Source organism: Zalophus californianus, chromosome X, assembly GCF_009762305.2.
Source record: "Zalophus californianus isolate mZalCal1 chromosome X, mZalCal1.pri.v2, whole genome shotgun sequence".
Lineage (NCBI taxonomy): Eukaryota > Metazoa > Chordata > Mammalia > Carnivora > Otariidae > Zalophus > Zalophus californianus.
The window spans coordinates 20,968,836-20,985,991 of NC_045612.1; the positions used below are offsets into that span (position 1 = coordinate 20,968,836).

Below are 17,156 nucleotides of genomic sequence, written 5' to 3' on the forward strand. Positions count from 1 at the left end.
TTTAGTCATCTTCCCTACTCGTCATGAAGGTGGGACGCTCGCACGCTCAGCCTCAGGTCTTGTTTGCCTTCACAGAGGGGGTTAAGGTGCTTCCCAATGCGATTGTGCAATCAGTTGGAGTCAGTGGTGGCAAGTTACTCATCAAGTTGAAAGATGGCCGGAAGGTAAGGAGGGGAAGATGGGCTGCCAAGACCTTCCAGCTCTCCCCTCCCCTTTCCTCATTCTTACTCCTTCGTTTGATAACAGTGGATAGTTTTCGTGGCAGCCACCATTAACACTGTCATAATTTTCTGAATGAACTATTCTCTCCATTAAAATAAGAATGATGAGAGCCAGAGTAGACACCTGTGAACCACTTCCCCCCTCCCGTCTGTATCACAGATTTTTGAGACCTTACAAGGGTGGCAGATTTCTGTTCCGACAATGTGGGGTAGATTTGTGTTGGAGGAAGTTTATAAAGTAGACCTTTAAATCTGTTTACCAGAGTTATGTGAGTTAATCAGTGAGTTGGGGGTTTTTTTGTTTTGTATTTTTGTTTTTTTTTTTTTTGTAAAGCTCCACTTCGTAGTAAAATAAAGTACAGTTGCTATGTCCGTAGACATACATGGAAACTGTGGTAACCGGCTGAATTACTCTTTTTTTTTTTTTTCAAAAGATTTTGCTTATTTGACAGAGAAAGACACAGCGAGAGAGGGAACACAAGCAGGGGGAGTGGGAGAGGGAGAAGCAGCCTTCCCGCTGAGCAGGGAGCCCGATGCATGGCTGGATCCCAGGACCCTGAGATCATGACCTGAGCCGAAGGCAGATGCTTAACGACTGAACCACCCAGTTGCCTCTGGCTGAATTATTTCTTTTTTTTTTCCTCAGGTAGAAACTGACCACATAGTGGCAGCTGTGGGCCTGGAGCCCAATGTTGAGTTGGCCAAGACGGGTGGACTAGAGATAGACTCTGATTTTGGTGGCTTCCGGGTAAATGCAGAGCTCCAAGCCCGCTCCAACATCTGGGTGGTAAGTGTGCAACAGCACAAGTGGGCATGGTTCCTTGTCCCCAGCCTGTGAGCAAGTCTGCCTGGCAGTGTGCGAAAGCTCGTCAGCACCTTGCCTAGATAGAGTCAGAATGTTTGGAGGCCGAGGGTGAAGAACAGAAACTCCACTACTTGATTTACAAGATCAGGTATGGCTGCATGCCACAAGCTAGTGGAAAAGGAAATGAACAGTGTGTGCGCCTACCGAAATAGAGTTCTTCCCGTTCTATGGTTGGCAGCTGCCATCGGCATTGCCCTGATGGGCATGTGCCCAGCTTTCAGATGGATCCGCTGTTCCCTTTGCCCGAAAGTGAGCCCAGGGAATGGAGGATGAGGCAGTTTTATAACATTCCCTAGAAGGGAAAATTACTCTGTTTTCGTTATCTTTGAGCACTATTTTTAGCTGTTTTAAAAAATGTTATGACACAAACAAGACTATAGTATGTAGGAACCATGAGGTAATTTCCCCATTGTTAGATCATTACAAGTGTATTGTGTTTGATTATGGACTCTGCAACTAAGAAGGGTGTTTTTCCCTTAAAGCTTTTTTTTTTTAAAGATAAAGTGTACTGCATTTTTTTAGAGATTTATTTATTTATTTTAGAGCGAGCATGAGCAGGGGGAGGGGCAGAGGGAGGGAGAGAGTCCCAAGCAGAGTCCCCGCTGCTGAGCGCACAGCCCGACTCAGGGCTCGATCCCAGGACCCAGAGATCATGACCTGAGCTGAAATCACACATTGGACGCTTAACTGACTGAGCCACCCAGGTGCGCCTAGAGTATACTGGATTTTTTAAAACTTGTTATAAACGCAATATGTAGGGGCACCTGGGTGGCTCAGTCAGCTGGGCATCCGACTCTTGATTTTGGCTCACGTCATGATCTTGGGGTTGTGAGATCAAGCCCCATATGGGGCTCCATGCTCAGTGGGGAGTGTGCTTGGGATTCTCACTCTCCCTCTCCTTCTGCCCCTCCCCACCTCTCTAAAATAAATAAATCTTTAAAAAAGCAATATGCACTCAATATGGAAGACAGATAAGAATGAGAAAGGGGGACGTGCCTGGGTGGCTCAGTCGTTAAGCGTCTGCCTTCGGCTCAGGTCATGGTCCCAGGGTCCTGGGATCGAGCCCCGCATCGGGCTCCCTGCTCCGCAGGGAGCCTGCTTCTCCCTCTCCCACTCCTCCTGCTTGTGTTCCCTCTCTCGCTGTGTCTCTCTCTGTCAAATAAATAAATAAAATCTTTAAAAAAAAAAAAAGAATGAGAAAGGGGGAAGGAAAAAAAGAGAAAGGGGGGAAATCACCTACAGCAACCACCGATATTTTGGTGTATTTCCTTCCCTTCATTTTCTTCTGCATAGGTTTTTTTCCCTTTGTTGTAGATGGTCATGGTGAGTGTACTACAATAAACATTCGTGTTCTCTTTTTTTACTTACCATTCTAATGTATTTTCCACATTGCTTCAGATTCTAAAGACTGTATAATTGTCCACCAGGTGGATTTCATAGTTTTTTTCACCATTGCTCACGTTAGATTTTTAGGTTGCCTTGGGGGAGTCTGAATAGCCACAAAGGGTTAGAGCACTCACGTGCCACGTCCTTAGTGATGTTGGCCTTGTTCACCTCCAGCCGGAGGCTCTCTCTCTGCTTGAAACACTGAGCTCACTTACTCTGTACCTGTCACATGGCACCCTGCTGGTTTGCATTGCATTCTAGTGAGGGATGATGCTGCATCTTCCTCAGGTAGGTTATATGCTCTTTGTGGGCAAAGTGGGGGTCAGGTTTGTCACAGCCACCCAGACAGTATAATGCTTTGTACAGAAATAAGTTTTCCATAAATATTTGGTGAATGAACGAATAGATACTGAATGACCAAAAGAAAACCTTATCTTGGGGTGCCTGAGTGCCTCAGTCAGTTGAGCATCTGCCTTCCACTCTGGTCGTGATCCCAGGGTCCTGGGATCGAGTCCCACTTCGGGCTCCCTCGCGGGAGAGTCTGCTTCTCCCTCTGCCTCTCTCTGTGTCTCTCATGAATAAGTGAATAAAATCTTTTAAAAAAAAGAAAATCCTATCTTGGAAAAGATTTCTAGGTGAGAGGCGGTCTCATACCTAAAAACTGGTTTCCATGCATAGGAAAGAATATTTTGCAAATCACAGTTATTAAATATTCGGTCTCTGCTAAGAGCAGAATGAGAGAAGAAATAGGTGTGAGCTGCAGTATAGAAGATTTCAGTTCGCATTGTGGAAGCATAGAAATAGTTTTTTGTTTTGGGGGGTTAGCATAGAATAGTTTTTTAAAAATGGAATCTCAACTTTTTTTAGTTAAGTGTAGGTGCGATTCTGGCCCATAAATGGAAAACACTAATTAGTTAACGGCACAAGGGTTTTTTTTGAGCCCTCAAAATGTATGTTCTGTCATTTTTTTTTTTTTTATCATGTGCTCATATAATGTACTTGTTTCCAAAGGCAGGAGATGCTGCATGCTTCTACGATATAAAGTTGGGTAGGAGGAGGGTAGAGCACCATGATCACGCTGTTGTGAGCGGAAGATTGGCCGGAGAAAATATGACTGGAGCTGCTAAGCCATACTGGCATCAGTCAATGTTCTGGTAATAGTTTTGTACCTTGCGGACTCAACTGGTTAGAACACAGAATTAATGCGACCAGAGTTACAGTTTGGTTTCCGTGTGGGCCAATTAGCTTCATACAGAGGGGAGAAAAAATCTGTCTTGTTTCCATGCATTCTACACCCAAGCAGCCTTCTGGTAAAAGGCCCCACCTGGCATAAGTCAGACTAGGTGAATGCGTGGAGATGGCATCAGCACTTCTGGTAAAATAGCTCAGAGTTTGAGCTGCAGGAGGCGGTACAAACGTGTACTCTTAGCTAGAGATGGCAGCATATTTTCATTTGTTCTTCGGTGCTAACCCTAATGAGCCCAACGTACCGACAGAAAGGCAGCCCAGGGGCACCCGGCTGGCTCAGTCCGTGAAACATGCAGCCCTTGATCTCAGGGTCATGAGTTTGAGCCCCATGTTGGGTGCAGGGATTACTTTAAGAGGAAAAAAAAAAAGCAGCCCACTCATATGTAACCCTTAATTAAGATCAGCAGTTCAAAGTCAGGCATCTATAGACAGTTCTCTGAATAGCAAAAAGTTAGCAAGGGACATTCCTGAGTACTGGGATTGGCCTTATTTGGCACACTCTCCTCTTATTGCTTTGAAAGATGGGATGCATAAAAAACTTCAAGGTTTCAGAAGCCTCTAAGCAGTTTCTATTGGGGAACTTCTCAGCTGGTGAGAATACATTTCAAGACAATCACACACAGTTTTGTGAGCGGGCAGCAGAAACATAACAGATGGGTTTCGGGGTCAACACCTGTAAGATAATGCGGTTAGGAACAAAAGAGTCCATAGGTAGATAATCATCAGTTAGGTCTCAGGACCAGTATCCGAGAAGTCACTGTAGACCATTCCCTGAATATACCAGTCCAGTGAGCTTCTGTGGTCAAGAAATGACAACACAGGAATAAAAAGCAGAGCATAAGGAATTTAGTCCATGACACTCAAATAGCATAAGGGGACAGATGGTAGCTATGCTTGTGGTGAGTACAGCAGTGTGTAAACTCATCAAATCACTGAGCTGTATGCCTGAGATGAATGTAACACGGTGTGTCAACTATCCTCAAATTTTACTTACTTAATCACTTATTTAATTAAATGATGGAAAAAGGTAGAGCACCAGAAACAAAACCATGAGTAGTAGCCTCACGTGATTACAAAACCATCCCAAGAAGAACAGTTAAAATAAAATGATCAAGTGGATGGAGGCATTCCAGCCTTGAACAAATGAAGGCTCAGAGGAGATACCATCCATTGATGAAGCTGTAAGGGATCTCAGATTCTGAATTCTGTAAATATGGAGCACCCTTTACAGCGCCAGCAGGGCAGTTTTAGGTTGAGTTAAAGGAAGGTAGTGAATAGTAAAGTTGATGAACCCATCACTCCCCAAGGGATAAAAGCATGGATAAATTTCAGAAAGTGTAGATCAGTGTATGGATATGTGATATGTATAATGGCTTCTTAAGGAAAATAAAAGCTGCTTTGGGATAACAGTGCTTTCTCACGATTGTCCCCAGATGCCCTGGCAAGCAGACCGATCAGTTTGGCGTTTTCCCTTGTTGCACATACCAGGTTCTTTGGTTGGCATGAATCAAAGTGTGGTGTCTTAGAAAAAATAAAAAATATACCACCGTGTCATTCTTTGCAGTCCCCTTGACAGAACACCCTCTTGTCTCTCCTTCCTTAGGAGTGATTTGGGCCCCGATGTTGGCTATGAAGCTATTGGTCTTGTGGACAGTAGTTTGCCCACAGTCGGTGTGTTTGCAAAAGCAACTGCACAAGACAACCCAAAATCTGCCACAGAGCAGTCAGGTAAGGAAGCCCAACTACTTCTCTGAGAAGAGTGTTGAGAAGCAGTGGTCCAGATTCTCCTGAACAAGGGGTTTCTGTATTGGCCAGAGGGAACTGTCAGTGAAAGCCTTTCTTCATGTTGTGCTTTAAAATAAACCCAACCCGAAGTCCTTACTCTTTCTTGGGCTGAGAGCTGGCAAAATCAGGTAACCTGGTCAGAGCGTAGACTCAGATGTGGGTGTTCGTCCTCTCCTCCGGGCCCCGGCTGGCTCAGCAACTCTGGTTTAGTTTGCCGCTAGGGACTAGGAAGCCCTGCGTGCTGAAGAAAACCTGAACTTTTAAGATTTTTATTTTTTATTATCATTATTATTATTAGCCTCCTACTAATCCCAAGAACCTTAGTGTAGGACCTGCAATCCTCCACGGACCCTGGGCCGTGAAGAACTGGACCGAGTAATTCTTGAGCTGCCTGTAATTCCATTTGTCACATCTTACTGCCAGGTTTTCTTTGGACGGGAGGCACCTCTCACGGAATGAACTTCTCTCCCACACACGACTCTTTCATTAACTCTTAGACCTGTTCTCTCTCCCTCCCATGACCCTAGCTGAAGTTATTTAACCTCCGTGTCCTCTTGTCAGAGGCGTTTCAAGAACAGGTTGCTCTTTAAAGGAGAGAACAAGACATTACATGGACATGTAGGTCCTTTTCCTGTGTAATCCAAGTGGGTAACATACCCCCGCTCCTTCATCCGGCCCTCTCCGGAGAAGTGGATCCAGGAGAGGGCCCCGGGGACTAAGAAACTCCAGAGCACTACTCTGTACCCTGGGCAGTATTGTTCGGAGCCTGACTGTTCTCAGAGGACAGCATGCCCCCTCCCCAGGAGGAACCCCCTGCACTGCGGTTTGTCCGTATGGAAGTGCCCTCTCCTGCTTTGGCCAGAGGACCTCTCTAGCAGCACTGTCCAGTGGACCTTTCTGCTCCAGGGGCAGTGTTCTGTTCCTGCTCTGTCCACTACATAGCCCCTAGCCGCGTGTGGCTGTTTAGCACTTGAAATGTGGCTAGTGCAAATGAGGAACTGAATTTTACATTTGATTTAATTTTGGTTAAAATAGATAAAATTTTCATTACCTTTTAATAACGGAACTAGAATTGCTGTTTGTGGCTAGTGGCTACTGTACTGGACTGTGCGGCTCTCGAATGTTTCTCAGAGGACAAGAGCTAGTCTTCTGCAGTTTGAAGAAATCCAGATACTGGGAAAGAATCTATAGCATACATTTAAAGTGAAATGGTAAGGGAAGGAAGTTCCAGGTCAGACTGACGCAGTGCCCCGGAGACGGCAAGGAAGAGCTTTGGTCGGCTTTGCCAGTGGAGAGGAGCTGGAGACGGCCAGTGTTTACTAAGAGGGCACAAAAACAAATCCTCTAGGAGCAGGTTGAAGCAGGTGTCAGAAGATACTTGCCTTCTAGAATTTCCTAAGTTCATAACTGACTCTGTTTTGTTTTTATTTTGTTTGTTCTGGGGGTTGGCCACAGGGACTGGTATCCGCTCAGAGAGTGAGACAGAGTCTGAGGCCTCAGAAATCGCTGTTCCTCCCAGCAATCCTGTAGTCCCCCAGGCCCCTGCCCAAGGGGAGGACTACGGCAAAGGTGTCATCTTCTACCTCAGGGACAAAGTAGTGGTGGGGATCGTGCTGTGGAACATCTTCAACCGAATGCCAATAGCAAGGAAGGTGGGTACCTGTCAGCGCTCCTCGAGGAAGATGGGAAAACGCACCCCGGACTTCATCGGGTGCCCTGCTGTGCATTGTCCACCCGGGTCAGCCTGTGCCTGAGCAGAACAAAGGTGTAGCCTTGGCTCGGGAGCGTTTCTTTTTCACTCAGGACTTGGCTGGGTGGCCGGGGAGTTGGCACACACTCATTTGGGGTTAACAGAAGGCTGTTCCCACAGCTCCCTCCCAGGGCGACGTGGGGACTGGCCCAGGCCTCCCCATTGTGCAGACCGGCCTGGCGCACACGAAGCGAGTCGGTGACCCATTGTTCCTCTCTCCCTCAGATCATTAAAGACGGTGAGCAACACGAAGATCTCAACGAAGTAGCCAAACTATTCAACATTCACGAGGACTGAAGCCCCCCAGTGGAACAGGCAAGCCCTTTGCTGTCCCTGACAGCAGCTTGGATGAGTAAAGGAGCATTTTTTATTCAGCAGACTTCCTCTGCATATGAGTGTGAATGGTAAAGTCCTTTGTGAATATTTCAATCATGTAGGCAGATTCTTAATGTTCACATCACTAAATAAAACCTGATTCTTCTAAATTAACTTCTGTTCTCTTTGAAAGGGAACGGGTGGGCGAAGGGAGGAAAGTTGTGCATATCAGCAAGCAAGCACACTGGAGCTCCTACCAAGTGCGTGATTTGTTTCGGCCTTGTATTCCCTGCTCCACACTCTCAACTGCTTTCAGTTTCTGAATGTCTCTCTGGCCCCATCCACTGTTAAATGAGTGAACACAGAAACACACGGAACAGATTCTGCTTTACCCGGAACAATTCCTGTTGTCCTGCTCAGAACTGGCTTGGACCTGCAAGGGGCCAGAAAGATCACTTACTGCAAAAGAAGCAAGGGTTCAGAGACCTGGTGCTTCATGGCTAAACCTGAGACTGACTCTCTGAGGGATCGTGATCTCTCACTTCCCATCTCAACTCCTCCATGCACTGTCCCTCAAACTAGAAATCTCTCCCCTCGCCCCTTTGACCTAAAATAGGCTTATAGACACACCTCACTTTACAGATGATTTCCCAAGAACAGAAGTCAGAGGTTCATAAATCAACTCATTTTTTATATTTCAAATTAACTTTGAAAAATCATCTTGGGGCACCTGGGTGGCTCAGTCATTAAGCGTCTGCCTTTGGCTCAGGTCATGATCCCAGGGTCCCGGAATCGAGCCCCGCATCGGGCTCCCTGCTCGGCGGGAAGCCTGCTTCTCCCTCTCCCACTCCCCCTGCTTGTGTTCCCTCTCTCGCTGTGTCTCTTGTCAAATAAGTAAAATCTTTAAAAAAAATTAACAAAAACTAACTAAATAAATAAATCAAATCTTGGGGCGCCCAGCAGGCTCAGTCAGAAGAGCATGCAACTCTTGATCTCAAGGTCATGAGTTCAAGCCCCATGTAGGGTGTAGAGATTACTTAAAATCTTTAAAAAAAAAATTAGCTGCACCAGGACAGGTTCTTACTATATGTACACAGGTTTAGTGAAATATGATCTGATGCATGGCATATCCCAATCCATATGTAGAAAACTCACCTAACGTCGTATGAAATAGGACTGATTCTGCGGTGCTCATTGCTACTTACAAAGATGGCGGTAGTTCTAAGATCCTGAAGCGGTTCGCAAATCATCTTTTAAAAGATCAAATTGTGAATTGTCTTTTTTTAGTGGTATGTGCAATTTAGTCTAATTTTTTGACAGTTGTTATCCTTGTATAGAGTGTCATTGTAATTCAGTTAAGTAAAATGAAGTGGGGGCACCTGGGTGGCTCAGTTGGTTAAGCAACTGCCTTCAGCTCAGGTCATGATCCTGGAGTCTCAGGATCGAGTCCCGCATCGGGCTCCCTGCTCAGCGGGGAGCCTGCTTCTCCCTCTCTCTCTGCCTCTCCCCCTGCTCATGCTTTCTCTCCCATTCTCTCTCTCAAATAAATAAATAAAATCTTTAAGAAAAAAAGTAAAATGATTTATTCATCTAGTCAGTGTTCGTTGAGTGTCTCCTGTGAGTCAGGTAGATGTCAGAATAGGCAGGTGGAGGAGACATGGCCACTTGAGGAAAGCAGACACGTGAACACAGGAGTATCCTAGTGAGATGTGTCCATAGAAAGACACAAAGTACTGTGGACATGCCAAGAATGGAGATCAGCCAGAGCAACTGTCCTCAACTGCTGCTAGATCACTTCCTAAAGCGTCAGTCCATGTCCTCCCAGCTCCACCCCCTCCCCCCCGTTGAAGAATGTACAGTGACTCCTTGTCATCAACCATACCAGGTCCGAATATTCCCCGGAGCTCCTGACCGCAGCCCACTCTGCCCCCATCCAGCCTCCTTTCCCACAACAGACACACGTGCGCATGTACACATACACATCTGGTTTATTGATGCCTTTAAACTTCTGTTCGTGCTCTCCACATCTGGAATGTCATCCCTGTTCCCTTTTACCTACCCCCTCCTGCTCACCTCTCAAGGCCCAAATGAAATTGCACCTTGGTAACGCGGTACCAGTTGGATTAGTGCCCATGCATGATTTCATCTCTGAACTCCAATTGCACCTACCACCTTTGAACTTGATTGTTCATTAAGTCATTCTCCGCTTTATTAACATTCACTCCCTGAATTGATAGTAAACTATCCCAGAACAGAGACTTTTTTTTTTTCTCAGAATGAGGACAATGTGCCCCATCCCCCCAAACCCCGGCAGAGTCCTGAACAAGTCCTTGGTCGCTTGGTTGGATGATGCTAGATAACAGGGCTTACTGCAAAAATGACCCTCTGCCTTGTAACCTCTGTTCTCTGTAATCCAGGTTATCAGACCCCCATCACTTCACCCACTGCCGAGACTTGCCACAGATACCCAGGATGCATTTGATCTGTCCAGGCCCCCAAGGATTGCAGGGACCTTTTTCTAACCAGACAGACGAGGAGCAGTACCAGCTGAGTTCCGGCCCCTGAGAGCCAGCCTGGGAGCAGCTGGGCCACCACACAGTGCAATACGGGGCCAGCCACACCCTGCAAAGAAGGGTTGGGGCTCTGCCAAAACACTGGGTGTTTGGAGCCCACCCACTTGACTTCATTTCACTTTTCTTTGCCATTTTACAAATGATACCTCATGGCACCTCAGCACCACATCATGGCGGTACTGGCCTTTGCCTGGCCACCCCTGAGGCACCCAGGAGATGGCCTCACACTTTAGCTGGAGAGATGGACCTGAGTGAAGGAAGCACGTTTGACTGGAAAGGAGTCAGAGTGAACCTCTTAGTGGAGGATGAGGTCAACATATGTGAATTTGTTGTCATTGTTCTAATCAACAGGGCCCATTTGGGAGACAAGAAGCTTACAGCAGAAAGGGATGGGGGTGGGGATCCAGAGTGACCTACTGCAGGCTGCTTCCTTGAAGGAAAATTAGCAGCTTCTCTAGAGACCCATTTATACAAAGGAACTCTCCCCTCCCTTCCACCACTACCCCTTCCCTTTCCCGCTCCTCTAAAGTTTGGCTGTTGCAATATCCCCTCGGTCCTTCCCTGACTCCACCTAACGCGGGGCACTCTTGCTTCCCTGGAGACTGTTGGGACCCGATCCCAGTGCCTTGCTCTCTGGGCAGAGGGGAAGTCCTGCTGGGCCCAGAGGTGAAGTAGAACTGCCTCTGGCCTCTTTCCCAACTTATCAGGGAATTTCTGGCGGGCACAGACACATGTACACAAAACCACACACAGAGACACACAGCCCAAGCCAGTGATGACGTTCCCTTGCCTGGCTGGTTCTACAGATGGGTGTGACCGGGTCAGAGTACAGGGAGGGTCGAAATATTTAGATACCGGACTGCCAAGCCCTGGTCGGAAAACAGGGCTCATCTCAAAACGGATAGTTCAAGAAAGAGAAATGCAGCCCCTGACACCCGGAGGCTGGCCTGGTCGGGGGGGGGGGGGGGGGGCGGCTGTCAGTGGGGCAGTGGTGTCACTACAGAGGGCCTGGCGCTCACGGTCAGGCCCGGGTATTCTGTTGAATGTAAAGAGATTCACGAGACGCTAGCATCGCACACGGCCGCTCTGACCATGGCGGAGGCAGACAGAAACAAGACCACTTCGTAATCATGTGTGAATACAGACAAAAACATGACCGTTGCCCAAACCACAGAGATGACCAACACCCACCCACCCCCATACTGTCTCATGGGAGAGATTGCTGCCGCCTTACCAGTTACAGCTTGAGCCTCACTCTCCTCTGCCCTCCTATAGGATAAAACTTACCGAATAAGGCGCCCAATGGTTGGATTATTCGAGCTTCTTGATAGCATCCAATCCAAAGCAAAGCCCTGCTTCCTTCAGCTCTCCCCCAATCACCCAGCCTGGCCCAAATCCTTTAATAAATCTTTTCTAGTACCCTCTTCCTGACACACCCTGTGGTTCCCCATGCGCATTCCTCATCACTGCAGTGAGCAGCAAACCTAACTTGTCCAACCCCAGGAGTGTCCTGGTGGTCGTTGGCTGGTGGGCGTTGGCAATTTGGAGACAAAAAGCCAAAATATCTGCCAGAAGCCCACTACCAGGCAGAGGCCCTCAGGAATGTTGCCTCATCTTGTACCTTCCCCAAGACGCCCCGGTGGCACCTCGGAGGTCTCTGTGTCCCTTGGGAAAAGCCCAGGAGTCGCATCTGGTGTCTGTGGACAGAGGTGCCCGACTTCCCAGGCAGGTTCCCACCTACTGCGATGCCTTGGCACTTGCCACGCAACACAGAGATGCTTCCGGAGGAGCCTCAACCATGGGCGTTGAATTTATAAACACTCAGAATCATAAATGGAGTTATTGGTCAGCTAGCAAACATGCGCCGCACAGTTCCTGCGTGCTACGGTACAGTAGGCCCTGGAGATAAGAGGATGAGTAATGTATAGTCCCTGCCCTCATGGCCGTATAACCTAGTGGCGGCCAGAGGCAGGGCAGTGGGGACCATCAGCGCAACACCAGCGCTGGGAGTGTGCTGTGTGAGTTCAGATCGGACCCTCGCGATTCCTCACAGTGCTTTATGTTCTGCTTCTCTCTAGTCGAGGCTTTTCTTTCACTGACCAAAGCACTCCATCCTATGGTTGTATCCTCTCTGTCCATCTCTACGAACAAAACATGAATATGTTTACTATGCTTAAGTGAACGTGAACATGTGTAAGATGCTTATTACAGAAGATGGAGCTGATGTTCTTGCCCAAAGAGAATACACCTCCTTCTCGTCACTTTTCCTCGGCCCCTTCATTTTCCGTCCTTCCTCTCAGAATCTCTGCAGTCTCCCCCGCTTGTTTTGCTCCTCCCTGTGTGTCTTCCTCAGGTTCCAGTAAGTGCTCTCTGCCCATTTTTTTTTTCTCCCAACAGTGGAGCGCAGTGGAAAGAGCACTCCTGGATGTGAGTCTCAGCCCTGCTGTTTGAGCCTGGATGGCCCAGGGCAGCTACTTACCTAGGTCTCCGTAGCTTCATCTGTAAACTGAGGGGAACAGACTAGATTATCCCTCCACCCTCAGTTCTAACCTCCTGTGTAGGGAAAAGTCTCTCAGGTGCTTGCACGGGACTGCACTCACCTTGCCATGGGCTCAGTTGCCTTTCATCTCTAAGGTCTAGAGCAGACGCTAATGGGACTCAAAGCTCTTGGCAAGTGTCTCCCCACATAGCCTCTGCTGTCCCTTGGGCTCAACTAGATTTACAGGTTTGGTTTTTTGGGTTTTGTTTTTTAGCTTATGGCTTGTGATTCTTCTTTGACCCGGCAAGTTACAACCAGAACCCCTACAATCCTAGAAATTGCACCTTGCCTTATTTGCTCTCCATGGAGAGGTTGACAGCCTGAAAACTGGGATCCAGGAAAGGTGGCATCCTTCAGCCCCTAAAAAATGTTGACTTCAAGCCCAGAATTTCCCCAGAAAAGCTTTGTGGCAAGACTGTTCTTAGCCATGATCCTAGCACATACACCCCTACCCAACAATTTAATGGTTCCCAATCCCCCCAAAAAACACACCCTGCAGAGCTGGTGGCTGGGTAGCCACCATAACCCAGGGCAGCCATCAACTTGATGCTGACAGAAGAGCTCACAACACCGCCCCTCGTGCCACATAAGGTCTGAGCCCCTAGACCAGCCTGTACACCCACTTTGCTCTTGGTCCATGGCCAATTTTCACACTGGTTATGGCCTTGGCAGAACGCTGCCCCGAAGTGGTGACAAGAGAGCCAGGAAGCTTGCAAGCTTTACCACCCAGCTCTTACCGTAGAGACGGCTGGAAACTGTACACAGGGAAGGAAAGAAAATCCAGTACCATGATTTGCTGGGTGGACAAGAATGCTTAAGGATCACTGCCCCTCCAGAGGGAAAGGGGAGCTTTAGGTGTTTCAGGGAGGCCAGCAGAGCCCCTCCAGCTTGAAGCCTACCCTGACCAGGCCCCAAGGCCCTCAGCCACCTTGTTGAGACTAATACCCCAAGCAACTGTTGAGGGATTCTGGTCCACTCCAGTGGGAGTCCTCCAACTAGTGGCACAGTGGGGGTGGGGGGAGGAGGGGAGTGCTGCAAACAGGGAATCCTTGGCCTCAAAGTCGCTCCTACCTCAACCTGGACGGGGCCAGTACCAGGTCCTAGGAGGAAGGGCCACAATGACCTTTCAGGTGATCAGCTTGACTTAATGCAGGGGTGGAGGGCAGCTCAAGGCTCAGAGCACTCTACACTTGTCCCTTTGGTGGCGCCAAGCCCTTATGGGTCCATTCATTCCAACAGGAGGTTCCAAAGAGACCTCAGCTACCAAGTGAACTCCAGGCCCAGAGGAGGGAAGGAGGTCCCGGGCCGCCCCCCTCTCAGCAGGCCCGCACTGTGTGAGGTGCATAATCACAAAAGAATACCTTGGTGGGAGTTTTGCCAGAGGTTGCAACCATGCAGCTCCCTCAGGGCATTCCCTGTGCGCCCCAGAAGAGCGCGCAGTGGCCGGGCTGGGACAGAAGCGCGGAGGTCTCGGTGGGGACTCTCGCCCGCCACTTCTCTCCCAGCTGCCCCACCGAGTCCTCCCCGGGAGTCCTCCCGGAGCCGCCCCTGCTCGCCTGTCGGGACGGGAGGAACGGGGGGGGGCGGGAGCAGGGAAGAAGGGACTGAGGGGGAAGTTTCAAGGGGTGTGCCGGGGAGGGGGGAGGATTCTCATGAGTCAGCGAAGCGGGCTCAGTGTGACTTCATTGCTTCCCGAGAAGAGGCGCCCGGGGCAGGAGGCCGCTCAGAGTGCAGCAGCAGCAGGAGTGGAAGGTCGGAGCCCCCGGCCGCCTGCGCCGGCCAGGGCGCGGGACAGAGCTCAGGGCTGGCCAGGTCGCTCGGGGCTGGGGTGGCGAGGGGAGGCCGCGCGCGGGCCAGGAAAGCTCCGGGCAGAGGCGCCGACCTCTCCTCTCCTCCTCCTCCACCCTCTTGGTCGCCAGTTCCCGCCTCGGCCCGAAACGCCGCGCAGCGCGCGTTCAGCCTGCAGGTGGCGCTGCAGAGGCGCCCTGGGCGCACTGCTGGGGGTCGGGGGTGGAGCTCAGCCCCAGCGGGGATCCCGGGCTTGGAAGGCGCGCGAGCCCAGGACGGGGCGGGGTGAGGGGAGGCGAGGGAAAGGCGGGAGGGGCCTCCAGAACCTCCACTGCCCCTCGGGCCCCGCGGTCCAGCCCAAGAGGCGGGAGAGTCCGGAGATCCGACCTGCTGCGCTAGCGCCGCGGCGTGGGGCTGGCTCCTGCGTGCTTCTTAATAGTCCCTTGGGCCACCTCCCGGGCCCCGCAGAGCTTGGGGCGGCTCACCTTCAGCAAAGGGATTGTGGTTTAGGGGCCGTCTTTCCTCTCCGGGGATGGCGCTCTTGACCCGCGGGCAGTAGAATGGAAACTTTGAGTCGCGTCTCGGGCGTTGGGGGTGGGTTTCCCTGAACAGCCACTTTTTAGCTTGGCTCCCCTAAGACCCAGAATGCATCTCCTGCACAGGGATAGACTGGGGCTGGAGCAGGGGTGCAGTCTGGAACCAGGGCTCAGCCTAGGTGAGGAGCAGGGGTTCAGCTTTGGGCTGGATGTAGGATGTAGTTTCCGCGCGTCTCAATCCAGTCTTTGGCAGCTTTAGAAGCAAAAAAGCTAAGAGGCCCATTTGGGGCTCAAACTTGCAACCTTGTTCTCAGTAGATAGAGCTTTGTCTTCTACCTCCTTGCAGGCCCTGAGCTCTAGAAGTCATGATGCTGCTGACCTTCCCATGTTGGTTCATGGTTATGTGGTGGCTCTTTAGTTAACATATTGAGAGTATCAAGGCACAAAAATAACCTGTGGCCAGACACCTTTAAGCTGAAAAAAAAAAAAAAAGAGTTATTGGGGGCTCCAGCCTCATCCTTTCCGGAGGCTCCAGTGGCTATTCCCATGATAACAACTTCACACAGAAATACATGGGTAGAGTGTGTCTCCTCCCATTTCTGTGCCAAGACATCAAAGCTATGCTCTGTGCTAGTATTCTGGGTGCCTCTTCTCCTCTGTCAGTCAGCCCAGCTCCCCTGCTTTCAGGACGTCCAAAGCCATCTGAGAAAGTTATCCTTAGGATTTTCCATAAAGAAGAGGAAAGGGGCAAAAAAAAAAAAAAAAAAAAAAAAACCAAAGGAGCCTAAACGTTTCACTGTGTTTCACTGTGTGCCAGGAGAAATACCGTCTGTCTCCCGCCCAGACCTCAGAGCCCGGGCCTCCTTCCTACAGGGCGGTGCCCAGCTATTCCTGGAAACCCCCTCCTTTTGACTAACCCCCTCCCCAAGGTGTCTCCTCCCAGAGCATGACCTAGGAAAAGGATCATATTGTCAAACTTGATGTCTCCATCCCCTCTTTCGGTCCCTAGCCTGACCAGCGGCGGTCTTCAGCCTGCCCACTCCCCTGATGCCCTCGTGCTGCCTTCTCCTCTGGGGAGCAGGGCCTGAGCTGTGGCCTCTCCCTCCAGCCTGGCCCTGTGCCCCACTAGGTGACTGCGAGAGGATCTGATATACTAATTTGTGTTAATGTGATAATGGGCGCTAATGGGGTCACGTGCTAACCACAGGCCAATTTCTAGCCGGCCTCACAGCCTCAACCCCGAGTGGAGGCTGTGGGGATGGGAATTTCAGGCTGACTAATCTCCACAGCCCGCTGGAGGGGGTGGGGGAGTGGGAGGAACCGAAGCCCCGGGACGATCCCAGAGTGCTGGTGCCTCGGTTTCAGTTTCATCCTTGGCTGACACTTTCCACCGACGAGTGGAATTGCTTTGGTTTTCCTCCAGCCCCTCTCCCCTCCCCAGCTGCCCCCCTTTTGGATCGCTAGCTTCCCTCGGCCAGTCCTTCACTTCGGAGGGGAGAGATGGGAAGATAATTTGGCAGTGATGAGGAAAAAAATGTACACGTAGACACCCTCAGACGCACAGGCTCACATACCATGCTGCCTTGCAAACACACACATGCGCACGCCCTCCACAAACACGCATGAGGGGACTTGCCACTCACATCCAAGAGTCAAGCTCACACACATGCATGTGTGCATGTGCATGCACGCGCACACACACACACACAACCCCCCTCCCCGCCATGGGTGCACCCTCACTTACATCTGAGAGACCCACGCAGACACACACATAGGCAGGCAAGGCCCGACAGAGACCCATCCCACACACGGACCCCCCCCCCCCCACACACACACTCTCACACACAAACCAGCAGCAGCAGTCGAGTTGGATGACTTCCTCAAAAGAGGGCTGGAAAGTTTGTTTGCTGCCAACGAAGGGGCCTAGACATTCCGTGAAATGACTCATACTGCACCTTTATAGACATTAAATGTTGTATTTTTCTGGATGAAACAACAACAACAAAACCCTCGACCCCCGTTGCGATGGCAGGGTGGGGAGGCTGCATTCCTATTGGGTCTCTGTCTGGTGCACATCGTCTCTGGCTTGTCCTCGCCTCCTTGTGGAATGGGGCAATCCCCAAAGAGCAGAATCCTCTACCTGATACAAA

General features: G+C 50.1%; 1 protein-coding gene across 2 annotated transcripts in view; it reads left to right on the plus strand.

Annotated features, from left to right (window-relative positions):
• Positions 1-7,740, plus strand: part of AIFM1 (apoptosis inducing factor mitochondria associated 1) — a 33,393-nt gene extending 25,653 nt beyond the window's left edge. Inside the window, exons 11-16 of one of the 2 annotated variants that reach the window (XM_027607872.2) lie at positions 76-164; positions 868-1,008; positions 3,484-3,626; positions 5,324-5,448; positions 6,961-7,157; positions 7,481-7,740. In XM_027607872.2, coding sequence (XP_027463673.1) covers positions 76-164; positions 868-1,008; positions 3,484-3,626; positions 5,324-5,448; positions 6,961-7,157; positions 7,481-7,552 — 767 coding nt within the window. In that variant the 3' untranslated portion in view covers positions 7,553-7,740. The remainder of the gene's footprint in view (positions 1-75; positions 165-867; positions 1,009-3,483; positions 3,627-5,323; positions 5,449-6,960; positions 7,158-7,480) is intronic. The other variant, XM_027607874.2, reaches the window with a different exon arrangement.
• Positions 7,741-17,156: the final 9,416 nt, after the last annotated feature.